The 22,942-nt window shown below is 39.6% G+C and overlaps 1 protein-coding gene across 3 annotated transcripts in view; it reads left to right on the top strand.

Moving 5' to 3' along the window:
- The window catches only part of BRD10 (bromodomain containing 10), a 47,211-nt gene extending 26,872 nt beyond the window's left edge, over nt 1–20,339 (top strand). For all 3 annotated transcript variants that reach the window (XM_074532251.1, XM_026794217.2, XM_005488156.4), the window contains 3 exons: nt 3,741–3,856; nt 10,135–10,322; nt 12,479–20,339. In XM_074532251.1, the coding sequence (XP_074388352.1) occupies nt 3,741–3,856; nt 10,135–10,322; nt 12,479–16,092 (3,918 nt within the window). In that variant the 3' untranslated portion in view covers nt 16,093–20,339. The remainder of the gene's footprint in view (nt 1–3,740; nt 3,857–10,134; nt 10,323–12,478) is intronic.
- The last annotated feature ends 2,603 nt before the right edge of the window (nt 20,340–22,942 follow it).

The following is a 22,942-nucleotide window of genomic DNA, read 5'->3' as shown; positions in this document are numbered from 1 at the left end:
CATTCAGCCCATTTGTAAAATGTATTTTTATTGTGTTCGCATTTTTGAAATTTACTTGTAAATTGACATAGCCTAAAGTCACATTGCATACTTCTCTATCTAGTGCTTTTTTCCTCTGGTATTTTCCTGTGTTAATATCTTATATTGTGTTTCCAGAAAAAAAATAGTGGCTTGTTTGTCACTAATTGGAACAACATGGTAACTAAATTAGGTTTAATACCATTATCAGTGATCTGGACAAGGGGATCAAGGGCGTCCTCAGTCAGCCCACAGACAACACCAAGCTGGGTGGGAGTGCTGACCTGCTGGAGGGCAGGAAGGCTCTGCAGAGGGATCTGGACAGGCTGGATCATGGCTGAGCCCAGTGGTGTGAGGTTCAACAAGGCCCAGTGCTGGGTCCTGCCCTTGGGTCACAGCAAGCCCAGGCAGTGCCACAGGCTGGGGCAGAGTGGCTGCAAAGCTGCCCCAGGAAAAGGCCCTGGGGGTGCTGGTGGCAGCAGCTGAGCATGAGCCAGCAGTGCCCAGGTGGCCAAGAAGGCCAATGGTACAGCTCAAATCCTGTGTTCAGTTCTGGGTCCCTCACTACAAGAAGGACGTTTCAGTGCTGAAGTGAGACCAGAGAAGGGCAATGGAGCTGGTGAAGTGTCTGAAACATAAATCTTGTAAGAAGCAGCTGAGGGAGCTGAGGGTGTTGAGCCTGAAGAAAAGGAGGCGTAGGAGAGAGCTGTCTGGAAGGAGTGTGTAGCCAGGTGGGAGTTGGCATCTTTTCCCAGGGAACAAGTGCTGTATGTTTCTGATGAACGTACTTTTGGAGATCCAGCCTGAACCTCCCAAGCCTCAGTTTGTAGCTGATCTCTTATAATGTATCATTTGGTATTTTTGAGAATTTACAATGCAGATATTTGTGAAAACAAGTGTATTATCTATAGAAGTTAGTGGGCAGCTATGTAATAGGGAGTTAAGTCAGAGTTTTATCAATTATTGATTTGCCTTTACCCCCCTCTGAATAGAAGACAAGCACCGGACTGTGTTAGAGAATCAAATTGCACATGAAAAGAAATGTTAAATTTTGTTGTAATGGATCTTAAGATTTTATAAATGTTTTTAATGTCTCTTTTTACTGTGTAATATTTAAGGAATAATAACATCTAGCATTTATGTGTTTTCACAGAAAATCAACTAAACCACAATCATTTAAAAGAGAAGTATTTTTTTTTATTCCAGCCTTTTTTTGGCCTATACTCTTCAGTCCTGACTACTTCTGAGGAAAAAAGGTTTTTCTCCTGGCTAAAATTTGTTCATTTTTCCCTTAACAGGTTTATTGTCAATTCTAAAACCCCACTAAGAAAAATAAGTAATTGAAACAAAGGGGAATAATTAATCTATGCTTTTTAAAATGATATTGCTATAAAATTTTCATTGAAATTACTTGGAAGTATGGTTCCTCTTTGCCTGTTTCTCCACCCTGTTGAGATCATTCTGAAGGGTTGCACATCTCTCTGGGGTATTGGCCACTGCTCCCAGCTTTGTGTCATTGGTGAACTCACTGAGGAGGCATCTGCCGCTTCATCCAAGTCACTGATGAACAAGTTGAACAATACTGGATCAGTACTGAACTCCTGGGGACACCACTAGAGACAGGCCTCCATCTAGAGCTGCTAATCCTGTAGAATTAGGGGGCAGGAATTGGCTAGCTTTTTATGTTTGGTTTTGTAAGCAGAGAGATAAGTAATATATTTGTTTTTCTGTGAAGTATTAATGAAGTCAGTAAAGTCTTGAAGTCTGTTCTTGACTGAACATTGTACATGTTCTGGCTGTCTAACAGTTGCTGCTTCAAATTTATTCAGTGGCCAGCTGATACTTATTTTTCTCATAAATACTCTTTTTTTTGTAAAGCCAAGACCTTAGCCTTATTTAAAGACAAATAAGGCTCAGAAATTAATAATTTCTTGGGGTTTTTACTTTGCAGTGATTTTTCATGTATTTTTAATATTGCATTTTCACACTTTTTTTTTTGCTATGTCACTGCATGTAGAGCATTTCTTCTTCACAATAGTAGTAGCATTGTTTAGTTTTGCTATTTGATTTTTTTTGCGATGATGCACTAATGCCCTGCAGTACATAAATACATTATTTTAAACAATCTGCAAAATGTTTTGTTTACCTTACAAGAAAAAGTTATCTGTGCATGTAATATTCTTTTGTATGTAAACAATTAATTCTGTTGGTTGCTGACTTTAAGAGATGATACCAAATCCTCTGGTAGACTACAGTACGCACAAGGTCTGGTTTTTGTTGTAGTGATTAGTGACAGGTTTTATGCATGAGACTGGCCACAAATGAAGGAAATTATAATACAGTTTACTGGCTTGTCTGTGTGTACAACATTGGTCATTATGTGGTAATGTGGCATAATGATCCTACTTGAAATCTTTGCTTTTGTAATTTTAATTGAAGAATGAAGGTAATTGTTTGTTTTGTAATGTAACATGTAAATGATTATCCATCTTGTACATTGAAAAGATCTGCTGAAGTGTGTAGAGAGAAATTGTCCAAAGTCCTTGGGAAGATCATTCTTGTAGAGTGCTGACAAGCTTTATCCAGATTTTCCTGTCTTAGCTTTCTTGGTGTGCTAGACCACAGGAGGCTGTGAAGGATATGTGCACTATCAAAAGCTAAATATGTATATGAAATAAGAAAGTTCTCAAGTCCTGCTTCTTTTTCTTGCAGAACCATAGTCTCTTGAGTGTTTTACATCTTCTTTGACAAGTAGAGAGCTAAAATCTTCATTTACATAAAATGCACAGAGTTGGTTGAGTGGCAGAAGTGCTATACCACATCTCTTTTATAACAGTTACATATATATGCATTGTTCAGTCTTTTGTGCAATGAACTACAGAATAAAGTTTGAAAAAATATGTGCAAGGGGTATGTGTGAATGTTAAGAGCTGTGTTCTGCAGCATCGTGGCCAGCATGGTTGTAATTTCCCAATGTCTTCACTCCTTATTCAGACTTTCTAGATTTATGAAAACATGAATATAAGATTACATATATCAGTTTTGAAAATAAAACTTTTAATTATGTGTTTGAATTAAAAGCTTAAAGGATATATGTTGGAAAACTGGGCTTTGTGGCATAGTCACATAGTGGCATGTTACTTCATAAAAGACAAATTTGCTAAACTTCTCTTTTAAAAAAAGCTTTTTTTCTAGAACTTTAAATAAAATGTAACAGAAAAACATTGTGATTTTTATCCTTGAAAATTGTAGTAAGGTTTCTTTTGCAAATAATAATGTTATACTTTATACCACTTCTCTTAAATGAGATTATGGTGCAATTTTCTGCAAACATTTTAACTCAGAAAAGTGTACATACGTTTTTGATTTCCCTGATCTGAATAGATTACTACCCATGTTGGTTACTCATTTAAGTAATTTTGAGCACACGGAGTATTTGTAGAATCCTTTCAGTTTAATTTTGACCTGTGAAAAGTGAGCATCCTTGCAGTATTACTTTTCCAACTATGACATTATCCCTCTGTAGTATTAAAATAAAAGTAATAATGTCCTAGATAGATATAACTCTGGAAGGGTGGATGTAACTCTGGAAGTTCCTAATCTTTTCTTCCAGTTGTCTTCCTCATATGCTATATCCATGTACCAAGATTATTGTAGTGCTAGTAAAATCTAACAGGATTTTGTCTAATGCAATGATAAATAAACGGAATTTTTGTTTTCAGGGAAGATGGTTCCACCGGAAGCAAGCAGTAAAGGAATTACATGGTACATTGTTACGACTGCTTAATGAACTGTTACCATGGGAACCAAAGCTAATTAAAGCATTTCAAAGAAACAGGTAATTACCTGCTCTTTTTTTTTTTTTCCAACAGTGGTGCATGGGATGAAAAACAGAGCCAAATTCACCTTTTAAATACTGATCTATAAGTCGGCTTCTTAAATAAATAAAAGTAAAATAGTTTGAGGAGAGGAGTGAGGCACTGGCAATACTTTAGTAGGAAGAAGTATCTTATATTCCAGATTTACTATCTCCAAAAAAATTTGAGCGTAATCTGGTAGTGTTTTTTTCATCTAAAACACTTTAGAGTCCTTTAGCATGCTGATCAATAATATACTGCGAGACAGCTAGGATTTGTATTTCTGCTTATTTGGTTAAGAGATGCTGAAAACCTTTCTCTAGAGGACTATATCAGGGCTCCTTAGAATACTCTAACTACTTACTATGTAAAGCTACCTATATTAACTATTAATGAATTCTCCACAGAACAATTCTTGAAGCATTGTTTTGAGGTCTTTGTAACACAGTAAATTAGAAATGCATCTGGAAAGAAGTATGTCAGAGGAATATGAGTGAAATAGTGACAGGTTTCAAGCTAGTAGAATGCAAGTATTAGTGACAGTGAAACTGCTACTCTGATTATAAATCATGGAGAGATTAGATACTATCTTTCAGCTCAGTGCCATTTTTTCCCCTTAACCATACAGCTGTTGCTATAATTGTACCTTAGTTTTGCCATGAGGCTTGAACTCTGTAACAAAGGATTGGAAGAGAGGCTTCTTAAATGTTGGGTGTGAAGGAAGCAAGTTATACTGTTTTGTGATGCAGAGCTAATGCTGGAAAGTGTAAAAGGTGTTATGTTTGAAAAACAAAAACATAATATCAAAGATATTACATTGGTTCCTCAGTAACTTATTTTGTGAATATCATCCATGAATTAAAATTCTTATTTGGAAATTTGGGATATTGTTGAATATTTTGCTTTCAATAATGGACACAAATACAAGTTTTGGGGTTTTCCTATTCCTTTCTCTTCTCACTCCTGTTCATTTTCCTTAGCTGTTAATTTCTTCCTGTCTTTCACAATTTAGAATCCTTCTGGACACATGGCAAATAGCATTACTGTCAGGAAGGGTTTAGTTTTCCAGTATGTGAAGTCCACTGTTATACCCTTTTAGTAAATTCTGTTGTGGAATGGTTTGGTGCTCAGTATTCTTGTCTGTCAAATCAAAGAATCATAGAATGGTTTGGATTAGAAGAGACCTTAAAGATTATACAATTCCAATCCACGTGGGCAGGGACACCTTTTGTAAATGAGGCTCCTCAAAACCCCAACTAATCTGGCCTTCCAGGCATGGGGCTTCACCAACTTTTCTGGACAGCCTGTTCCAGTGCCTCACCATGGTTGCACTTTAGAATTTCTTCCCAATTTCTAATCCAAACCTACTCTCTTTGAATTTGAAGCCATTGCCCCTTGTATTCTCACTACAAGCTCTTGAACAAGTCTCTCTCCCTTCCTTTTTTGAAGGCCCCCTTCACATACTAGAATGCTGCAATTAGGTCTCAGCGGAGCTGGCTCTTTTCCAGGCTGACCAATCTCTCTCAGTCTTTCTGCACAGGAGGTGCTCCATCCCTCTGATCATCTTGGTGGTCTCCTCTGGAGTGACTCCAACAGTTCCATGTCCTTCCTGGGAGCCCAGAGCCGATGCAGCCCTGCAGGTGGGGTCTGAGCAGAGCAGGGCAGAGGGGCAGAATCCCCTCCCTGCCCTGCTGCCCACCCTGCTCTGGATGCAGCCCAGGACACGTGTGGCTCTCTGGGCTGGCAGTGCCCATGGCTGGGGCAGGTCCAGCCTCTCACCCACCAGCACCCCCAATTCCTTCTGGGCAGGGCTGCTGGGATCTGGTCATCCCCAGCCTGTGCTGAGACTGGGGGTTTCCCCAAAACAGGTGCAGCACCTTGCATTTTGCCTTGTTAAAACACAAGAGATTTTCCCATGGACCCATTTTTCAAGCTTGCCCAGGTCCCTCTGGATGGCATTCCATCCTCTAGGTGTGTCAGCTACACTGCTCAGCTTGGTGGCATCTGCAAACTTGCTGAGAGGGCCCTCAATCCCTCTGTCTATGTAACTAGTGATGATATTAAATAACTTTGGTCTGAGTATGGACCCCTGAGGGACACCACTTGTCACTGATGTCCATCACTGTGCCATTGACCACTACCCTCTGGATGCCTATCCACCTAATGGTCTGCTTGTCAAATCCCAGTCTCTCTGATTTCAGAGACAAAGATCTTGTGGGGGGACGACGTCAAAGGCTGTACAGAAATCAAGATAAATGACAACTGTAGCTATTCCCTTGTCCACTGATGTAGTCAGTCCATCCTAGGAGAACACTGAATTTGTCACTCAGGACTTGCCATTAGAGCAGCTGTGCTGACTGTCTCAAATCACCTCCCTGTGCCTTAGCATAGGTTCTAGAAGAGTCTATTCTGTGATCTTCCTCACCAGAGGAAAGGCTGACAGGTCTGAGGGTCCTCCTTTCAAGCTTTTTTTAAGATGTGTCCAATGTTTTACTTTTTCTTGCCACCTGGGACTTTACCTGACTACCAAGATTTTTCCAAATAGCATGGAGAGTGGATTGGAGAATACATCAGCCAATTCCCTCTCTTCGGTACATTCACATTCTTCAGGTAATCATGAACCTGATATTTACTTAGAGTGGGAGGTACTTTATTCTCCCAATCCCTATCCTACTGTCCATCCTCTCAAGAGGTTTGGGAAGAAATGTTGCCCTTGGAGACTGAACCAAAATGATGTTGAGTACCTCAGCCTTCTCCTTACACACTGTTACCAGTTTCCACCCTTATTATCAGAGGGGATCACCTTCTTAGCCCTTCCTTTTGTGGTTAGCGTGCCTGTAGAAGCCCTCCCTGTTATTCTTTGTGTCCTTTGCCTAGATCAATTCCAGGTCTCTTCAAGCTCTTCCTGGGCCACCCATCCTAGCTCTAACTGCTTGTCCATTTGCTTCTTTCCTTTCAGTCTGACCAGCAGTTCCTTACTCAGCCCTGCTGTTCCCTTGCCTTCCTTGCCAGTTTCGTGCTCCTGGGGTCTGCCAGCTCTTGCATGTGGTGAAAGACTTCCTTAAAGATCTGCCAGCTCTGTTCCACTCCCTTGTTGTCCCTGAGGGAAGTCTCCCAGTGGATCTCACTGGCTATCTCCTTGAAGAGCTGGAAGTCTGCTTTCCTAAAGTTCAGGGGCCTAACTTTGTTCCTCGCCTGGCCCATAGCCCTCAGGACTGCAAACTCCAGCAATGTGTGGTCACTGCAGCCCAGACTCCTTCCAACGCTGATGTTCAACATCAGCTCACTTCCATTGGTGCCCTTCAGATCCAGGATTGTATCCCCTCTGGAAGGGCTGCTGTCTATTCCTCTGCTCCAGAAAGAATCCCTCATGCTTTCCAAGAGTCTCCTGGCTTGCCTGCAGCTTGCTGTGCTGCTTTCCCAGCAGATTTTGGGATGGTTGAAGGGCCCCAGCAGGACAAGAGCCTGTGAGCATGATGCCTCCTGTAGCTGGAGCAAGAAGGCTTGATCAGTAGGGTCCCTTGGATCAGGGGTCTGCACTTCAAACCATCCACAGGGTTCCCTTTGTTGCTTTGGTCCCTGACCCTTAGCCACAGGCATTTGCCCTGCTTGTGGCTGCTCTTCAGGGACAGCTCTTCACCCTCAGTCTGCCTCCTGATGTAGAGGGCCACCCCTCTGCCTCTCTCTTTCCTCACCTCTCTCTTCTGGAGAGCCTGTAGCCATCAGTAGTCACACTCTAGTCACATCCCACCAGGTTTCAGTAATGGCAAGAAGATCATAACTTTATCATAACTTTTTTGGGGCACAGTGGCTTCCAGCTTCTGTTTGTTGCCAGTGTTGCATCAATATTGTCGTAGAACACAGAACTGTCATCCAAAGTGTGTGAAATGCTATATATTAGCTGTGATTGATAGGAGTAAATTTTAGTCTGGAACAGTGTAGTTGAGATCTTACGTGTGCATGCGCTGGTAGCTTGAGAAGCATGCACTTGGAGTGCAAGATAACTTGCCAAATTAACTGAATTCAACTCGTGTCTTTAGTATGTGTGTTTTATGCTGTAACCCTAGTTTATTCAACGAGGAAAGCCTGAGTATTTCCATGACATAACTTTTTGGACCTACACATAGCATACCAGGGACCAGGTCTGTCTCAAGAGCGATGTTTACAAATCATGGGCGAAAAAGAAAGATATATGGAGGATTCTAGGTCACTGTCTTGGTCTGATTCATTATGCAACTGCTAAGCAGTTGTGTAGCACCAGTGACAGTGGTGAAGAAAGGTGTCATGTAAAAGGGAAAAACCAATTGAGCAAAATTTGCTGCAATGGTGTAAACATCAGTTCCCCCATACGTCTCACTGCAACTGCTCTGTCTCAGCAAGGTACTAACATCTCCTAGTTGAATAACAGTGTTTAACTTCCAAACAGTGTGGAGGCTGGGCAACACTCCCTCCCTCCCTCCCTCCCTCCCTCCCTCCCTCCCTCTCTCCCTATTATTGGCTTTAACTAGGAGGAGCAGACTTTATGATCAAAATCCTTTTCTTTCCCTTCTGAAAGATCCTCTGGTCTTTTTAAGATTATGACAGAGTATAATGTTGGATTGTATTTGAATAGCAGAAGGGTTTAAAAGAGAAAGTTACTTGTGCCCACTGATTGCAATTGTTCACTGGCCTCACAGCAGAGGTTCCTCAAAAGAAAAAAGGAAATTACATCCACAGACTTTGGTACAGTAGTAGTTCCCGGTGTGCTCCTGTAGTTGTTCCACACCTAGACTTCAAGCTCAAAATCCTGATGGCAGAGTTGAAGTATTATCCACACGACATCTTCATACAGGCTTCAGTGTCTGCTCTCAGTAAATGACTAGATCTCACTGACCCTTAGAAGCCCCACCAGGCTCTCCGTCTATGCTGCCTGTCCATGATCCCATTCCAGGTCATTCTGCAATCTTCAGTCTCTGCTGGGGAAGTGCCAGTCTCCAGCTCAATTGCAGCAGTTACTGTGCCTGGCCATGGATCCCACTCATCTGGACTGACCTGCAGACTGACCTTCTACCTGCATCATCACTGTGGAGCTGCCCAGAAATCGCTCAACTGGGTCCTGGCCCTGGCAGCCATCACTGCAGGATCCTGGTCCTGCCTGATCTTAAACTTTGAATTGACTTCCTACTTTGATCTCAGACCTGCCTCAGCACCAGGAATTTGCCTGTTAATCTGGGCTCTTGGTTGAAGCCAGTTACCATCCCTAGGCCTGCCTGCAGCCACATTCAGTGGGAGTGAAATGGCTTGCTGACTGGTGAGGCTCATGCCCTACCAGCTGTGACATCATTCATGGCTCCTCCCTCTACAACTCATAGCGAGCAGTTGGCCATTGCTGCATTCAATGCAAACAACTGATACACTAATGCAGAACAATGAGTAAATTTAAGATCTTACTGTCATAAGGGTTAGGTCCAGAATAGTCTAGATTCTATTCCACACAAGGTGTTAATTGCTATAATCTATTTATTCATTTCCTAAATAATTCTTCTGGGCATTGTGTTGGTTAGCACCAGCTGAATCCTGAAGTTCAATGTATTGGTACACTAAAATAGCCACTACATCCCATGTAAACAATGGTTTAGAAGAGGGGACAATGAAAACATGTACAGGTTAGCAGTATCAAGGTAAGTGATATGCTTATGAATGGTGTTCAAATGAGTGAAGTACCTGTGTATTTCTGTCATATGCACATTCTTTAGTAGAGCGTGAACCTATGGAACTCATAGCAGCAGCTGTTCTAATGGGCTAGAGATAAGAAAGTGTTCTTAAGGAGAAAGTTGCAATACAGTGTCATAGCTGAGCCAGAGGCATGATGTGCTTAAGAAAAACTATATTTACTGAATTCTCTTCTTGGGGTTGCCTTCAAAGTAAGGAGTAGACTTTTTACAGTTAATACTCTAGTCTGTACAGGTATATTTGTCACAGGAAAGATGAAGGAGGGAAAGGAATATGGATACAGTAAAACAGTAATGGTCATTTGACTCAGTGTTTTTGCTATTGTTAGAGGACCTAATGAAACAGAATTCAGTTTTAGTAAAGTAAGGGACATTGCTCTCATTTCACATTTTCTGGTTTCAGAGACTTGCAGACCGGGCTACAGTGTAATTATTTGAAGGGCACAGGCAATAAAGTCTATACCAACCTTTTGTTTGGCAGCAAATAGAAATAAAATTAATGTTTAAAATTATGTTTTTTTAGTAAAGTTAGTTTTGTTATTTTTAAGGTCTAGATTGAAGAAGGACTATGATGACTTTAAAAGACATCCAGACCATGATAAATTTACCAGAGAATTGTGGAGTAATGATGAAAGTGAAGTTGATTCTGGCAAAGAATCTTTTGCAGTAGTATGCAGTAAATCATCAGAGTCTGCAGAACATATAGAAGTTCCCAAAAAAGATCACTCAGACAATGGTAAGCATTTACTGGAATTCAGTAGCTTGAACTTGATTCAGGAGCTGAATTGAGTTCGTTTGGGAACCTAATTTTTCCATGTGAGTTTGAGTCATACTTTTTACCTTAACTCTACCACTGATAATGTGAAAATGGCTTGTGGTCCATATCTGTCAGATGTAGACTTCAAGAAGGCAAACATGACCAAGATGAAAATTCTGCTTTATTGAAGTGTTTGCCATTTTTTGTGCTTAACTGTCTCTATGATAACATAGTAGATCTATGTGGAATTTTATGGTGGGTTGATCTTGGCCAGCTGCCAGATGCCTGTCCTACCACTGTCACCCCTTCCTCCCTTAAGAGGCTAGGGAGAGAAAACAATGTGGAAAAGCTTAACGGTTCAAGATACAGAGAAGGGAGATCATTCACTGGTTACTGTCACAGTCAAAATAGACTCACTTCAGGAAAATTAAATTGAATTTGTTGTCAATTAAGAATAGAGTAGAATGGTGAGAAACAAATACAAACCTAAACCCCTCCCTTTCACATATCCACCTTCTTCCAAGGCTTATCTTCATTCCCAATTCTTCCACCTCCTCCCTTGTCAAATATCATAGGAAGGATTGAATCTGGGGATTGAGGTAATTTCATAACAGGTAGTCTCTTCTGCTCCTTCCTCATCCCTGTTCCAGTGTGAGGTCCTCGTTATGGAATTCAGTGCTTCACAAACGGCACCATTGTGGGTCCTCTCCATAGGCTAGAGTTTTTCAGGATAAGACTGTGTGGATCTCCCATATGCCACAGTTCCTGTCAGGAACCTGCTTCAGAGTGGGCTCTTCATGGGCTGCAACTTCCTTCAAGGCATTCTCCTCACCTGCAGTAGAGTGGGGTTCTCAAGTATCTTCAATGTACATACCTGTTCCAGCAGGGTCCTCCATAGGAGCAGGTAAACCTGCTTGATCAGGGGTCTTACTGGGTTTCAGGGGAATCCATTCCATTCCAGTGCCTAAAGCACGTAGTACCTCTCCTTCTTTGTTGACCTTGTTGTCTACAGAATTGTGTTTCTACACTTTTTCCTTGGTCCATTCTATCACATGCTTCTACAAAGCATTATCCATGAGACATCATCAGCTTGGTTGACAGGCTCAGCCATGTCCTGTAGTGGATTTGTTTTGGAGTCAGCTGTGTCTCGCACAAGGCAATTTTGGCTTCTCTCCTTGGAGAGGACCCCCTGCAGCCCCATGCAGTCAAAACCTCAATGCATGTCCATCTGGCCCTCCTGCATGCATCTTCAGCCCTCTTACCGCTTCATGCATCCCCTGCTCACTGGCTAGTCCAGCTTGATGCTCACTAGGAAACATGGCATTCACATCATCGCACAGGCATCCCCCACTCACAAGTCCACCTGGTTAGGCCAGCCCAGACCCCCAGGACCTCCTGCTCACCAGCTAGTCTAGCTTGAAGGTTATCAGTGAATACACACTCACTGGATTTAGGGAGGATACAGACACTCACCCCCCAGCAGCTGTCACTAGGCCCACAAGCTGTAACCTCTTGCAGCTGTCCTTGCATCTCTCTCCCCTTATCGCTATACATTGCTTCATGGGTTGTATAGCTGTACCAATTCCCTTACCCCTCCTGCCTCTGTCTCAGAGATCTCCCCGGGTGTATAATCATATTAGGTTCAGAAAGTTATCTTCCTGCAAGAGGCCTCTGCAGTTTTCTGATAGCCCATTAAATTGGGTGATTGGTGAAGTTGTTTCTTGACATTGTCTCCATTTTTGTTTGATTGGATCTATGTCTCTGCATATTTTTTTCCTGGTTTTTCCCTTTTTCCCCCTCAAGATAACCTTGCTGAAATATACATTTTCATGCTTTCACATACTGTTGTCAATTAACCTAACTGACAAGGTTTGGTTTTCCTAACTGTCTCCCATTGCTGGTCAGGTTTCTGTCCATGTATGTTCTTGTTTATTGCTTCCTCCTGTCCTTATTACCCCCTTTTTGTATAGCAAAGATCCTTGAACAGACACCTTAAAAAAATTAGACGTTTCCTTCCGCATAACTTTACTCTTGCAAACTAGTGTATTGCCTTTAGCAAGACACTGTAAAACTGTTTTATAGGGGTATCAGTTGCAAGCATGTAAAACCCAGTTTCTGTTTTAATATCCTTGCAGATGAAATGAAACTATTAGAGATGAATTTATCTGCAGGAAAAAACAGAATTCTGAAAAAAGAATCAGCTTCTAAAGAGATACAGAAGACACTGCCTAAATGCATTAAACGACAGTTCAAGCAAAATAGTTGTCTGGATCAAAACACCACTGAGCTTTCACCAAGGAAGAAAGCTAAACTGAGCACTAATGAGGCTGTGGTCCCGAGTTCAGAAAGTAGCCTGCAGTTGGATAGTTGCTTGACTGAGCTGAAACAACTTGAAGGGTCAACTCTGGAGCTGCTTTCCTTGACAGATCCTGCAACATCGGTATCAAACTTTCCCAAAGGGACCAAACCCATCCAGGCCTTGCTTGCCAAGAATACTGGGAACAAAGTGACCTTAACAAATCAACTGTTGCCTCCTGCAAGCATGAACGTATCTACTTCTGAAAAATCAGTTTTACCAGCTTTGGAATCATCACTGATCAAACCAGCATTGCCCTGCCAGGCCAGTTCAAAGACTCCTTTACAAATGGTATACAAAATGCCAAATGGCCACTGCATACCAATAGATGTTCCCAACAGCTCAGTGAAAATTCAAATGCAAGCTATGATTGACCCTAAAAATGGAGAAAAAGTTATGCAACAAGTTCTTATTTTACCTAAGAATTTTCTTCTTCAGCAGAAGGAAGAAAAAATTGTGTCCAAGGATATTCAGTCACTACAACAAAAGTCATTTGAGATGCACTGTACATCCTCACCAGAAATGCCAAACGTCAGTGTTTCTTTAACACCTGTTCTGGTAACAAGCCCTGCAAATACCACTCAGTCACTCACTACAGTTTTTAGCAAGAATACTACCCACTCATCACAAGTGGCTGGTCCCATGAACACTACACAACCATTGTCTAGTGTAACTTCAGCAGATAACTTATCAATAATTAAAGTAAGCCAAAGTGACAGTGGCAAATTCAAGACTACAGTTTTGGCTGCTACATTGCCTGTGTCTTTGGCTTCACCTACTCTTTTCACAGCTAGCCAAACCTTAACACCAGCAGCAGCATTAAGTGCATCTACAAACACTGATTCTGCCTCTCACAGCGTAGCGTCACAGCAGCAAACTGACTCCCTTGAAACTAAGCAAGAGCTTAAGACAGTGTGTGTAAGAGAATCACAATCTATCCTGGTCACAACACGAGGTGGAAACACTGGAATTGTTAAAGTGCGAACAAACCCAGACCAGATGTCACCTAGTAGTTTATGTCCTAGTTCAGTTTTCACTTACGCGTCTCAACTTCAGGCCTTTCTCGTGCCAAAAACCACAGCAGTATCATGCTCTAGTCTTCCATTTGTAGCAACAGCCACATCTGGTCTCCCACATATTGGACAATCATCTCCTTCTGGATTGGCCCCCTCAACAACTTCTTTTGTTAACATTCCAGCTTCCCCTGCTGATTTTACCCAGGCAATGGAGAAAAATAACAAATTCACACTACAGCACCCAGCTGTTTGGGACTCTTTGTGTCGAGTAAGAGAGGACTCCTGCCATGTGTCTTCTTCTTTATCCTCCATTCCATTAGCTAGCAATTTGGTGTCAGCAGCTCCAAACAGCCTTGTTAGTGTGACTAGCACTGGACAAAGTAATATTGTAAAAACTCCAAATTCTTCTGTGCAGCATCAAGGGGATACTAAAGTGAAAACAAAATCTGTTACACAATCTGAGTCAAATTCTGCAACAAATGGAGAGTTAATCAGTGGTACTCCAGTCCAGAAATTTACATTAATCACAAACCCACCAATTTTATCTCCATCTGGGGCATCAGGGGTCAATATTGTACCCTGTCCAACATCCACTGCTGTTAATGCTCAGAAGCTGGTTTTCATTAACACGCAAATTGCCAGTGGCCCATCAACCACCAGTCTAGTTGCAGAGTCATTGAAACAGAAACTTCCTTCTTCCCTGACCAAAAGCTTTGTTAATACCACAGAGCACCCACAGTTGGTTTTGATCCCATCTACAGTAGGAGCACCAATAAGAATAAACTCATCACCAACTATTGCTCAAGTAAAAGATGTGAAAATTGGACTAAATATAGGTCAGACCATTGTAAACACTAAAGGCAGTGCACAGGAGGCTGTACCAGTTAATATATTTCACTCTGGCATTTCTAAAGGAGAAGACAATAAGAGGACAGCCTCAGCCCTATCCTTGACAAGTAGTACTGTGGTTCCTGTTCCAAGTTTTGCTGTGTCAGCTGGTGAATCTATATGTGTTGCCACAAAAGCTGAAAATGCCTTTACAATGACAACAGCAAATGCACAAGTAGAATCTGTTTCAGTTACATCAAGTGGAAGTTCCTCCTCTGGGGCACAGCCTACTGTCTTGATTGGTGGCAATGATCCCTCAAGAATAAGGCCAGTTCTGGGTAATCGACTTTGTACATCAAATATTGGAAATACTGTGGGTATATCAACTGTGAAGACAGGACATCTTGCTTCGTCTGTGCTGATTTCAACACAGCCAACAGTATCTCCACAAAACTTAGCATCTGCTCTGCAATTTCCAGTCATTAGCTTGCCTGGACCTGCAGCCCCCCCCCACAAGGTGTTACAAACAGTTCCTCAATTGGCAGCAGTTCCAGCTCCTCTTCCAGTACCAAAAAGACAGTTGCCCACACTGGTTCAGTTTCATTCATCAGGAATTTCAGCTGCTGTGTCAAGTCATGCAGGTATTCACAAACCTCAGAGTGTGTTGCCCCCTCCATCGCCAAATGCAGGTGAAGTAATTAGTTTTCCCAGTCTTTCTACCCTGCAATGCCAGCAGGTGCCTCCCAGTACAGAGAAACAAAGTCATGATTATGCTTGTGCTTCTGCTGTTCAGATGTCTGAAGCTTTGCCCCCTGTAACAAGCAAAACAGGAGGAATTCCATTGAATGAACCTTCCACTCAACAGAAAATAGTCATTAACACTTGTATGCCTTTGGCACCTGGAACTCAGATAATGATTAATGGTACTCGCTTTGTTGTTCCACTACAAGGCCTTGGAGCTGGCAGCCATGTTCTTCTTCTCTCCTGTAATACAAAGCAAACTCCTTTAACAATTAACCATGGTCAAGAGCCTCAAGATGTACCAACTGTTAATCCAATAACCTCAAAAATCATCCTAGCACCAAGTAATTCATTAAGTTCGCAAATACCAAAACATCCTTTGAAAAGCTCTACAAAAATTGTGAACTCTTTTGGAGCTGCAGATGCTTTACCCATCGTACATGCAACACCTCAGATATTTGGTACTCCAGCTAGCTCATGTACTCCACTGTCTACAGTAACTCTGCCTGTATCTTCAGTGACAAAGTCTCCCATTAATGTAGCTGCATGTTCTGTTTCTGCTGTTCATCCTCCGAACTCTCATTTACCAAGCAACACATCAGTGTTTCAGCTAGATGGTTCTATCAAAAAACTGTTGGTCAGTCCAGAGGGAGCCATACTGAATGCTCTAAATACTTCAGCACCAAAAGTTCCTTCCCTGTGTTCATCACTGCTTCCTGTTGTTAGTTCCACAAGCAGAAATGCTACTGCAGTCTTCCCTGCATCTCAGTCATCTTGCCTTGATAAACCTGACAAAGCTGCACCCTGAATTTACTGCAAATGAGCCACTTTGAAATTCTGGGGCATTCTTCAAACTTTGGAACTTGTTAACTATTGAAAAATTTCTTATAATGTTTTAAGCAATTGGTTTACTCAATATTAAAAGGTTACAGTTCTTACCTGTTTACCTGTGGGGATATGGAGAAAGAAAAATTTTAGTTTGTCAGAAGTTTTCAGAAAGTTCTCTAGTAAAAGGCTCAGAGATGACCAATTAATTAATGTAATAGTTTGAAGAAATCTCACAATTTGCACATGTTCCATCTTACACTATGGACTGTTTGCCAGTGTGTTTATGACAGTACATATCTCCTTTTTATTTGTCAAATTTATTTTTGGCTTGTTTCTTTAAAAAAAAAATTATGCATTGTAAAAATGCAGTCTACAGTATAGAATTGTACATATTCCTGAACTCCTAAAAACCTGTACTAAATAATATGTACAAAGAACTATGCTGTCTTATTTATGTTTTGTTTACATAATGTATAGTTTTTTAAGTATTTTAGTAACTTTGGACCAGTGTACTGTTTAGCAACAATGCAGAAGAATCTGCATGTAATAAATCAAGTTGCTGTACTGCTTTGTGTTGGCAGTAGTTAAAAATATGTGTATCTGTTGCACCATGGGAGAATACATACATACATACATACATACATGCATACATGCATACATATATATCTTTCTTTTGGTGTATGGTAGAATGAAATTATATAATCTCTTCTGTTCTTCTCTGATTTTACATTTCACATGATTTGACAGGATTTGGAAGGAAGGCCTCCTTATTGTTCCTCATGATATAGGGCAGGATAACCCATACTTCATCCATTCTTAATGGTTTGGTTATGTTGCCTAAATAACTGGAGTGAAATGGTAAGGCTACAAATGGATTCCTATACACCAGTCTAAGTCACACTGATTGCTCTTAAGGACTGCCATGCTTTGTCTTAAAGCTCAAAGATCTGTTGAACAATTCATTTTTCTCTGTTTTTACAACCTTATATGTATTTCCACATTATCTGGTAACTGTAATAAGGTCACTCACTAATCTTCCATCTAGCCATAACAACTACCCATTTTTTTCCACTGGTCACACTTTCTAGCTCTGTATGTTTTCTTTAGCTTATAAGTGCTCTATCTGGAAGGACAGTGCTAAAACATCATACAAGATTAAAAGAAGCTTTATCAGTACTTTGAATGGGGATAATTTACATATTGCATAAACCTTCCCTTTTTATACAGTGTATTCAGTATTTATCGGCTTAGTTTCAGCATTTGATCTGATAAAACCTTTGGGTTATTTTCTGCAGATCTGCTGAGTTCACAGCTGCCTGCTCATGGAGATAAGTTTTTTATATGCTTTGTGATTTTGCATATAGAGAAAGGGTGCCCATCTTATCTTATGGAAGATGGTGATTTTAGAATTGTTGTCTTCGTATGTGTTGGATTTTTTGTGGAGTTTGTTGGTTTGGGTTTTTTTAGAAACTAGAAGGGAGGATTTCAGAAGAGCTTATGAATAAGAGTTGCCTTTTAAATAGCTATGACAAAGGGGATAAAAGCTTACATATCTGTATTTAGCCGTGTTTGTAGACTGAGTTTCATAAAAATTAAGCTTCAACCTTTGCTTTCATCCTGTTGAATTTTCTACTTCCCTTCCCCTTTTGCTGTACACAGTTCTGCAGTTCAGATGTTGAGTTGAAGAACAGGACCACATCTTACTGCCTCTGTCAGCTGCTGTTTAAATTGTTCTGAAAAGTAACCTGATGGCTATTTAGCTGAAGTTCTGGGAAACTGGAGGCAAGAAAGGCTTGTGCCTTCCACAGGAACCTTTCGTTTTGCACTAATTAAAAGAATTTCATTGGGGAATTGCATCTTTATGGATCAGAAATCTCCATCTTGTCTTAGAGCTGGGAAAGATGGAAACTGTCAATTTTGGAATGAAATAAGGTTTGTTTAAATTCAGAAAAAGCTACCTGCTATGATTTTCTTACTTCTCATGGAGTAATTGATTGTAATTGATTTTAAAGACACCTGGTACTAAGGGTGTCTGCATGCCCTTGTAGAATTTACAGTACTAAGGATTTTTAATTGACTGCATTTTACAGTTGAATGCTGCAGGTGTCTTTTCCAACACAGGGAGATGGCAGAGAATGGCAGTTCTTTCATGGACATTTTACCCATATGTACCAGCAACTCATTTTATTTCCATTTCACTGGTTGAACCTTGGGACTTGCTTTTTTTGATTTTTCTCTTGCAATGACTGTTTTTTCCTTTTTTCTAATTTATGCTTACTGTAGAGTGAATTGTCTGCATTGTTTGGAAAGCTCAAGACTGGGTTCTAGTATTGAAGTTGTTCTTGATGGAGAAAAAATTCTTGCATGACATTTTTCTGTGTGCTAATGTAATGGAAAGATTTATGCTACGATTCTAATAAAGAGAAAAGTTAGAAGGGCTGAATTTAGGAACTCAGGACTCAAGTAACTTGCTTGAATTATTTCCAAGAAATTTTCTGAATTAATATGGCAATATTTTATGATTTTCATAAATATTTTATAATTTGGCAGACATAGTCTTAACAACATGAGAAGTTTGATTAGTTTGATTACAGTTTTCATGGATTTTTATTCTCAGATATATGTTCACATTCCAAATCCTACTGGAGAAGGACTTGAGACTGCTATGTAATGGGCTTGCAACATTAATTATGTAAAACCAAATTTTAGTAATTTTTGTGAATAAAGTTCCTATTCTCAATACTCTTTTCCGATAGTATGAATTTCAGTCAGAGATAAGGCTTTTTTTCAAGTGAACCTAAATACCCATTGACAATTTGCTATGTACCTTTTGCACTCCACCAAATGAATAGTGCTACCAGTAGCACAAAAAGAACTGTAAAAAAGTAGATTATATTCACAGGCACAATGAAAAAGCAAAATTGCCTGCATCTCGACTTGAAATTAAAAAGACATTTAATGAAACATATAAACATAGATGTATGAATCAGCCTTTTAAGAAAACATGTTCAACATTTCAGAGCTTGTGAAATGCCTTGCTTTTGTACACCCTCTGATATTGTATACAATATTCAAGCACTATATTACATGCAAAATTCTAGCTTTACTAATGACTTTGAATATTCTGAATGTCATCCTTTTATTTACCTGAATGGACATGTTCTGCACAATAGTCTTGCTTTGCTATGAGTAGAAAATTACATTAATTTTGCTTTATTGTTCAAACTCTCATGCGTGTGCTGCCATTTTCTCATAGGGATTCTCCCACCCTAGAAGCAATTATATTTGACAAGTTTTAGGGGTCATATAAGTACCTATTCAAACCAAGTGTGTCTGCCAAGTCATTCAAACCTGTGCTGATTTCACTGCGTAACATGGCAAAGGGTTTAATGTGAAAAGGGAAGCAAAAATTCTCCTGGGAAGTGAGTGAAGAGAAAGTAATATGTCTCATGGGGGTAGGTCAGAAAAATACTAAAAGCTAGCATTTGTAGGGCATCCATAGCTGCCACAGTGTGTGTGGTTCATAGTTGGTGGTAGTGCAGAACTTTAGTAGCCCAAATTAGTTTTAAAGTAAATTAATATTTTTTATTGAAGCATGAATGTTTGTTATGTTAGGAGTGTTTCCTTTGAATAGAATGGGCAGAGGTTCTCACAAAAACTTATGTAGACTGCTCTAAGCTGCACCTCACATGACTTCACTGGCTCAAAATAGTAAGAAAAATAAGATAAATAATGCTGCATCAAACTTAAGATCCATCTATCCTATTATGATGGCCATCAATCCCAGCATCATCTAGTCTCTTGAAGCACTTGACAGTAGCATTCCAAAAGAGCACAAAACCAGGTCTGAATACTCTTTTAGTATCCACTTATCTGTGAGCCAGGGTATTCCTCACACAGCTGTGATTTTTTTTTTCCTATTTAATAGCTTTCAGTGTATTTCTTTTGATGAAATACACCAATCCTTTCAAGAATTCATGGAAGTATGTAAAAAGATTATTACCATCCACAGCATCAGTGGTAGAGAGTTGGTAAATAAATCTCCTTTCTGGTTTTCAAACCTGGCACCTGCTAGTTTCATTTGATAATATTTACATTGTAAGACAAAACAAGCCTTTGCTCTTTGCTATTTTTCTATATGGCCTGTGTAGACCTTTGCCATGTTGGTTGTCTATTTTCCAAAATAAAGAGAAGTTGTGAATTCAATTATTTCTTTCATGGAAGTAATCAGTTGCCGTCATTGCTGTGTATACCTTTTCAATTTTACCGTATCCTTGAGATGTGGTATCAGAAGAGAGAGTGTTCTAAAGGTCCTGTGAGCTATTCATCAGTGTGTTGATGGGTTTTCTTCATAATAATTATTTCAGTGTTTGTGGGTTGGTTTCTGACTATTATTTAGCCTCGTACTAACTTTTTCATAGAAATATGAATTGTAAACCAACTTCACATCAGTGTCAACTTAATTCATCCAATAAATCTATACCACTTGCAGAATATTTTAGTGTAAAGACATGATCTTTAAAACAGGTTATTGAAACCACTGCAAGTCTGAATCTGTTCCTATTTTTCTTGATTTTATGTCTCTTGAAGATGTAAAAGGGCAAACTGCTGTAATGATTTTCAAGATGATGCTTTTTAAATCTCATTGGTTTTGTGTGCATAGGATATAAGATAAAATCTGTATATGGTCATTTTATACAGATGGGCATGCAGACAAGGATTTTTTAGTTCTTGAAGAAGCCACTTTGTAAATGTGACAAAGAGCAATGTTACTTTAAAAAAATTTCCTTGAAACTACAGTGGCATAAAAGCAAACTTTAAAATCTTGATAAATCTTGGTCTATTTTCCTATTTTCTCAAACTATGGAATTGTCTAGTCAGTAATCACACCTGAATGTCTTGAGTAAACTTGGAAACTAGGATAGTTCATTGTTTCATATGTGACTGGTCCAGGAATTCTTCAGAAATTTTTACAATCTCAGCTGATCTAAGCACATTAAATGAAAATGGTATTTAAAGGAAAAGCAAAGAAAATGTAATTTATTGCTTATAATATTTCTTGAAATTGTTTGTTACACAGAAGGTCCATTAAAATGTGCATAAATATAATTTACGACCTTTTGCAGATGAAGACAATGAAGTTCTGAGTTCTCATAGCAACATGGAGAAAACTAGGAATAGAATCCTTGGTCCCCTGACTCCTTCCAGCTTCCCATCCATAACTAAAGGTTAGACACCTAGATTACTGCTTTATCTTCCCCTATTCTCACTTTTTATAATGAAGAAAATATTTGGAAAATGCAGTTATTTTCAGGAATGTGAGGAATATTGAAAAATAGCATTTATAAAAATTAAACAGCAAAGAGAAGTAAGATAGTAAAGAAACAATTGGGATTTTTTGATTGTCTTCAGGCTTTAGAACTTTGCTTTTCAATACCGATGTCATAAAAAGAAGACAATATACTTATTTAACTAGTTGTTCATATTGATTCCATCTCAAGTATAAATACACAAGAATGAATAAATAAGGATAAAATCAGACTATTTTGGCTGTCAATTGGTCATTGCCATCTGGTACCAACATATACATTGAGATCTGCCTTCATAACATGCTGCTATTTATGGAATCATTGCTCATTCTTTTTTTTAATCACACGCAGCAGTGAAATTGAATAACAGAGGAATTGGTGACTGAGTATTACTATGTAGTCACAGGGTGTCTTCCTCATAATAAAGGATGAGTAGTATCATGATGGATTCCATTTACACAATATTAAAAGCTGGGATTTTTAATGTTATAATAAATTTTTACTACTGAGAAGGAGGAATTTTGTGCATGTATTTTTAAAGAACATTTACAATTCGTATTAGCAACACACCAATACTAAAATTGCAGTAATTTGTTTGAGGCTTGTCTGGACAGTATTCTACAGTTCAACTACATTATGCCTTCAAAATATTGTTCTTGCCAGTAGAGTGCTTTTTACAGTGTGATCATAGAAGAGCAAAAAGTGGGAGAGACCTATCTGAAGTATTTCCCTCCTCCATGGCCTAAGAAATTTATGGAAAACTAATACATTTTTTAAAAGGGAGCCCATATCTGAAGTCTTGTTTACTTAGGCAAATGAAATGCAAGGGGTGTGGCTGGTGCAGCAGACCTATCCTTGTATATTAGCTGCACCTTGGACTGGGTGTTTGACTCGCTGTAGTGGCCAGTAGGCAATGCTTAGTGGAAAGAATTAAGAAACAGATGAAGTATGAGTTGATTTTCTCAGTATGTATACACAGTGCCAACAATAATTCCAGCAAAATTGTGTGAACTCAGCCTGAGCTTGTCTGTAACATGAAAGGGCAGATTTTGCATCCAAAGAATCAGGTACTGCAAAAATGTGAGCAGTAATTCAGAGAGGCAGAGCAGCAGTAACAGTGATATAAAAGCATAAAACTGCTTATCTATTGTAAGGAGCGATGCATGAATTATGTTCAATGGCAGAAGGTTTGAATGAGGAGTTGACTGAAGTTGTTAACGGGGTCAAAATCCATGAAGTGAAGATCGTGTGGGTTGCATATCCTGGGAATTATGAATGTAAAAAAGACAAGCTCCTTAAATCTGTGTTGATACCAAAAATGTTCAGGTTGAGTTTCCAGGAGATAGAGAAATAGGAGTAATTTATAACAAGGTAGACACCTGACACCTTTTAATCCTTGCAAGGATTTCTCTACAGGATATTAATGTCAGGGAATAGTCGCACTTACCATATCTTTTTTTTTGTTTTGATGCAAGTTCTGAAGCAGTTCTAAGGTTTTTCTTTTTTATAGCTTCCAGATAA

The sequence above is a fragment of the Zonotrichia albicollis genome, chromosome Z (assembly GCF_047830755.1).
Source record: "Zonotrichia albicollis isolate bZonAlb1 chromosome Z, bZonAlb1.hap1, whole genome shotgun sequence".
Classification (NCBI taxonomy): Eukaryota; Metazoa; Chordata; class Aves; order Passeriformes; family Passerellidae; genus Zonotrichia; species Zonotrichia albicollis.
The sequence above is the reverse complement of the archived record's forward strand: the minus strand, read 5'-3'. Positions and strand labels throughout refer to the sequence as shown.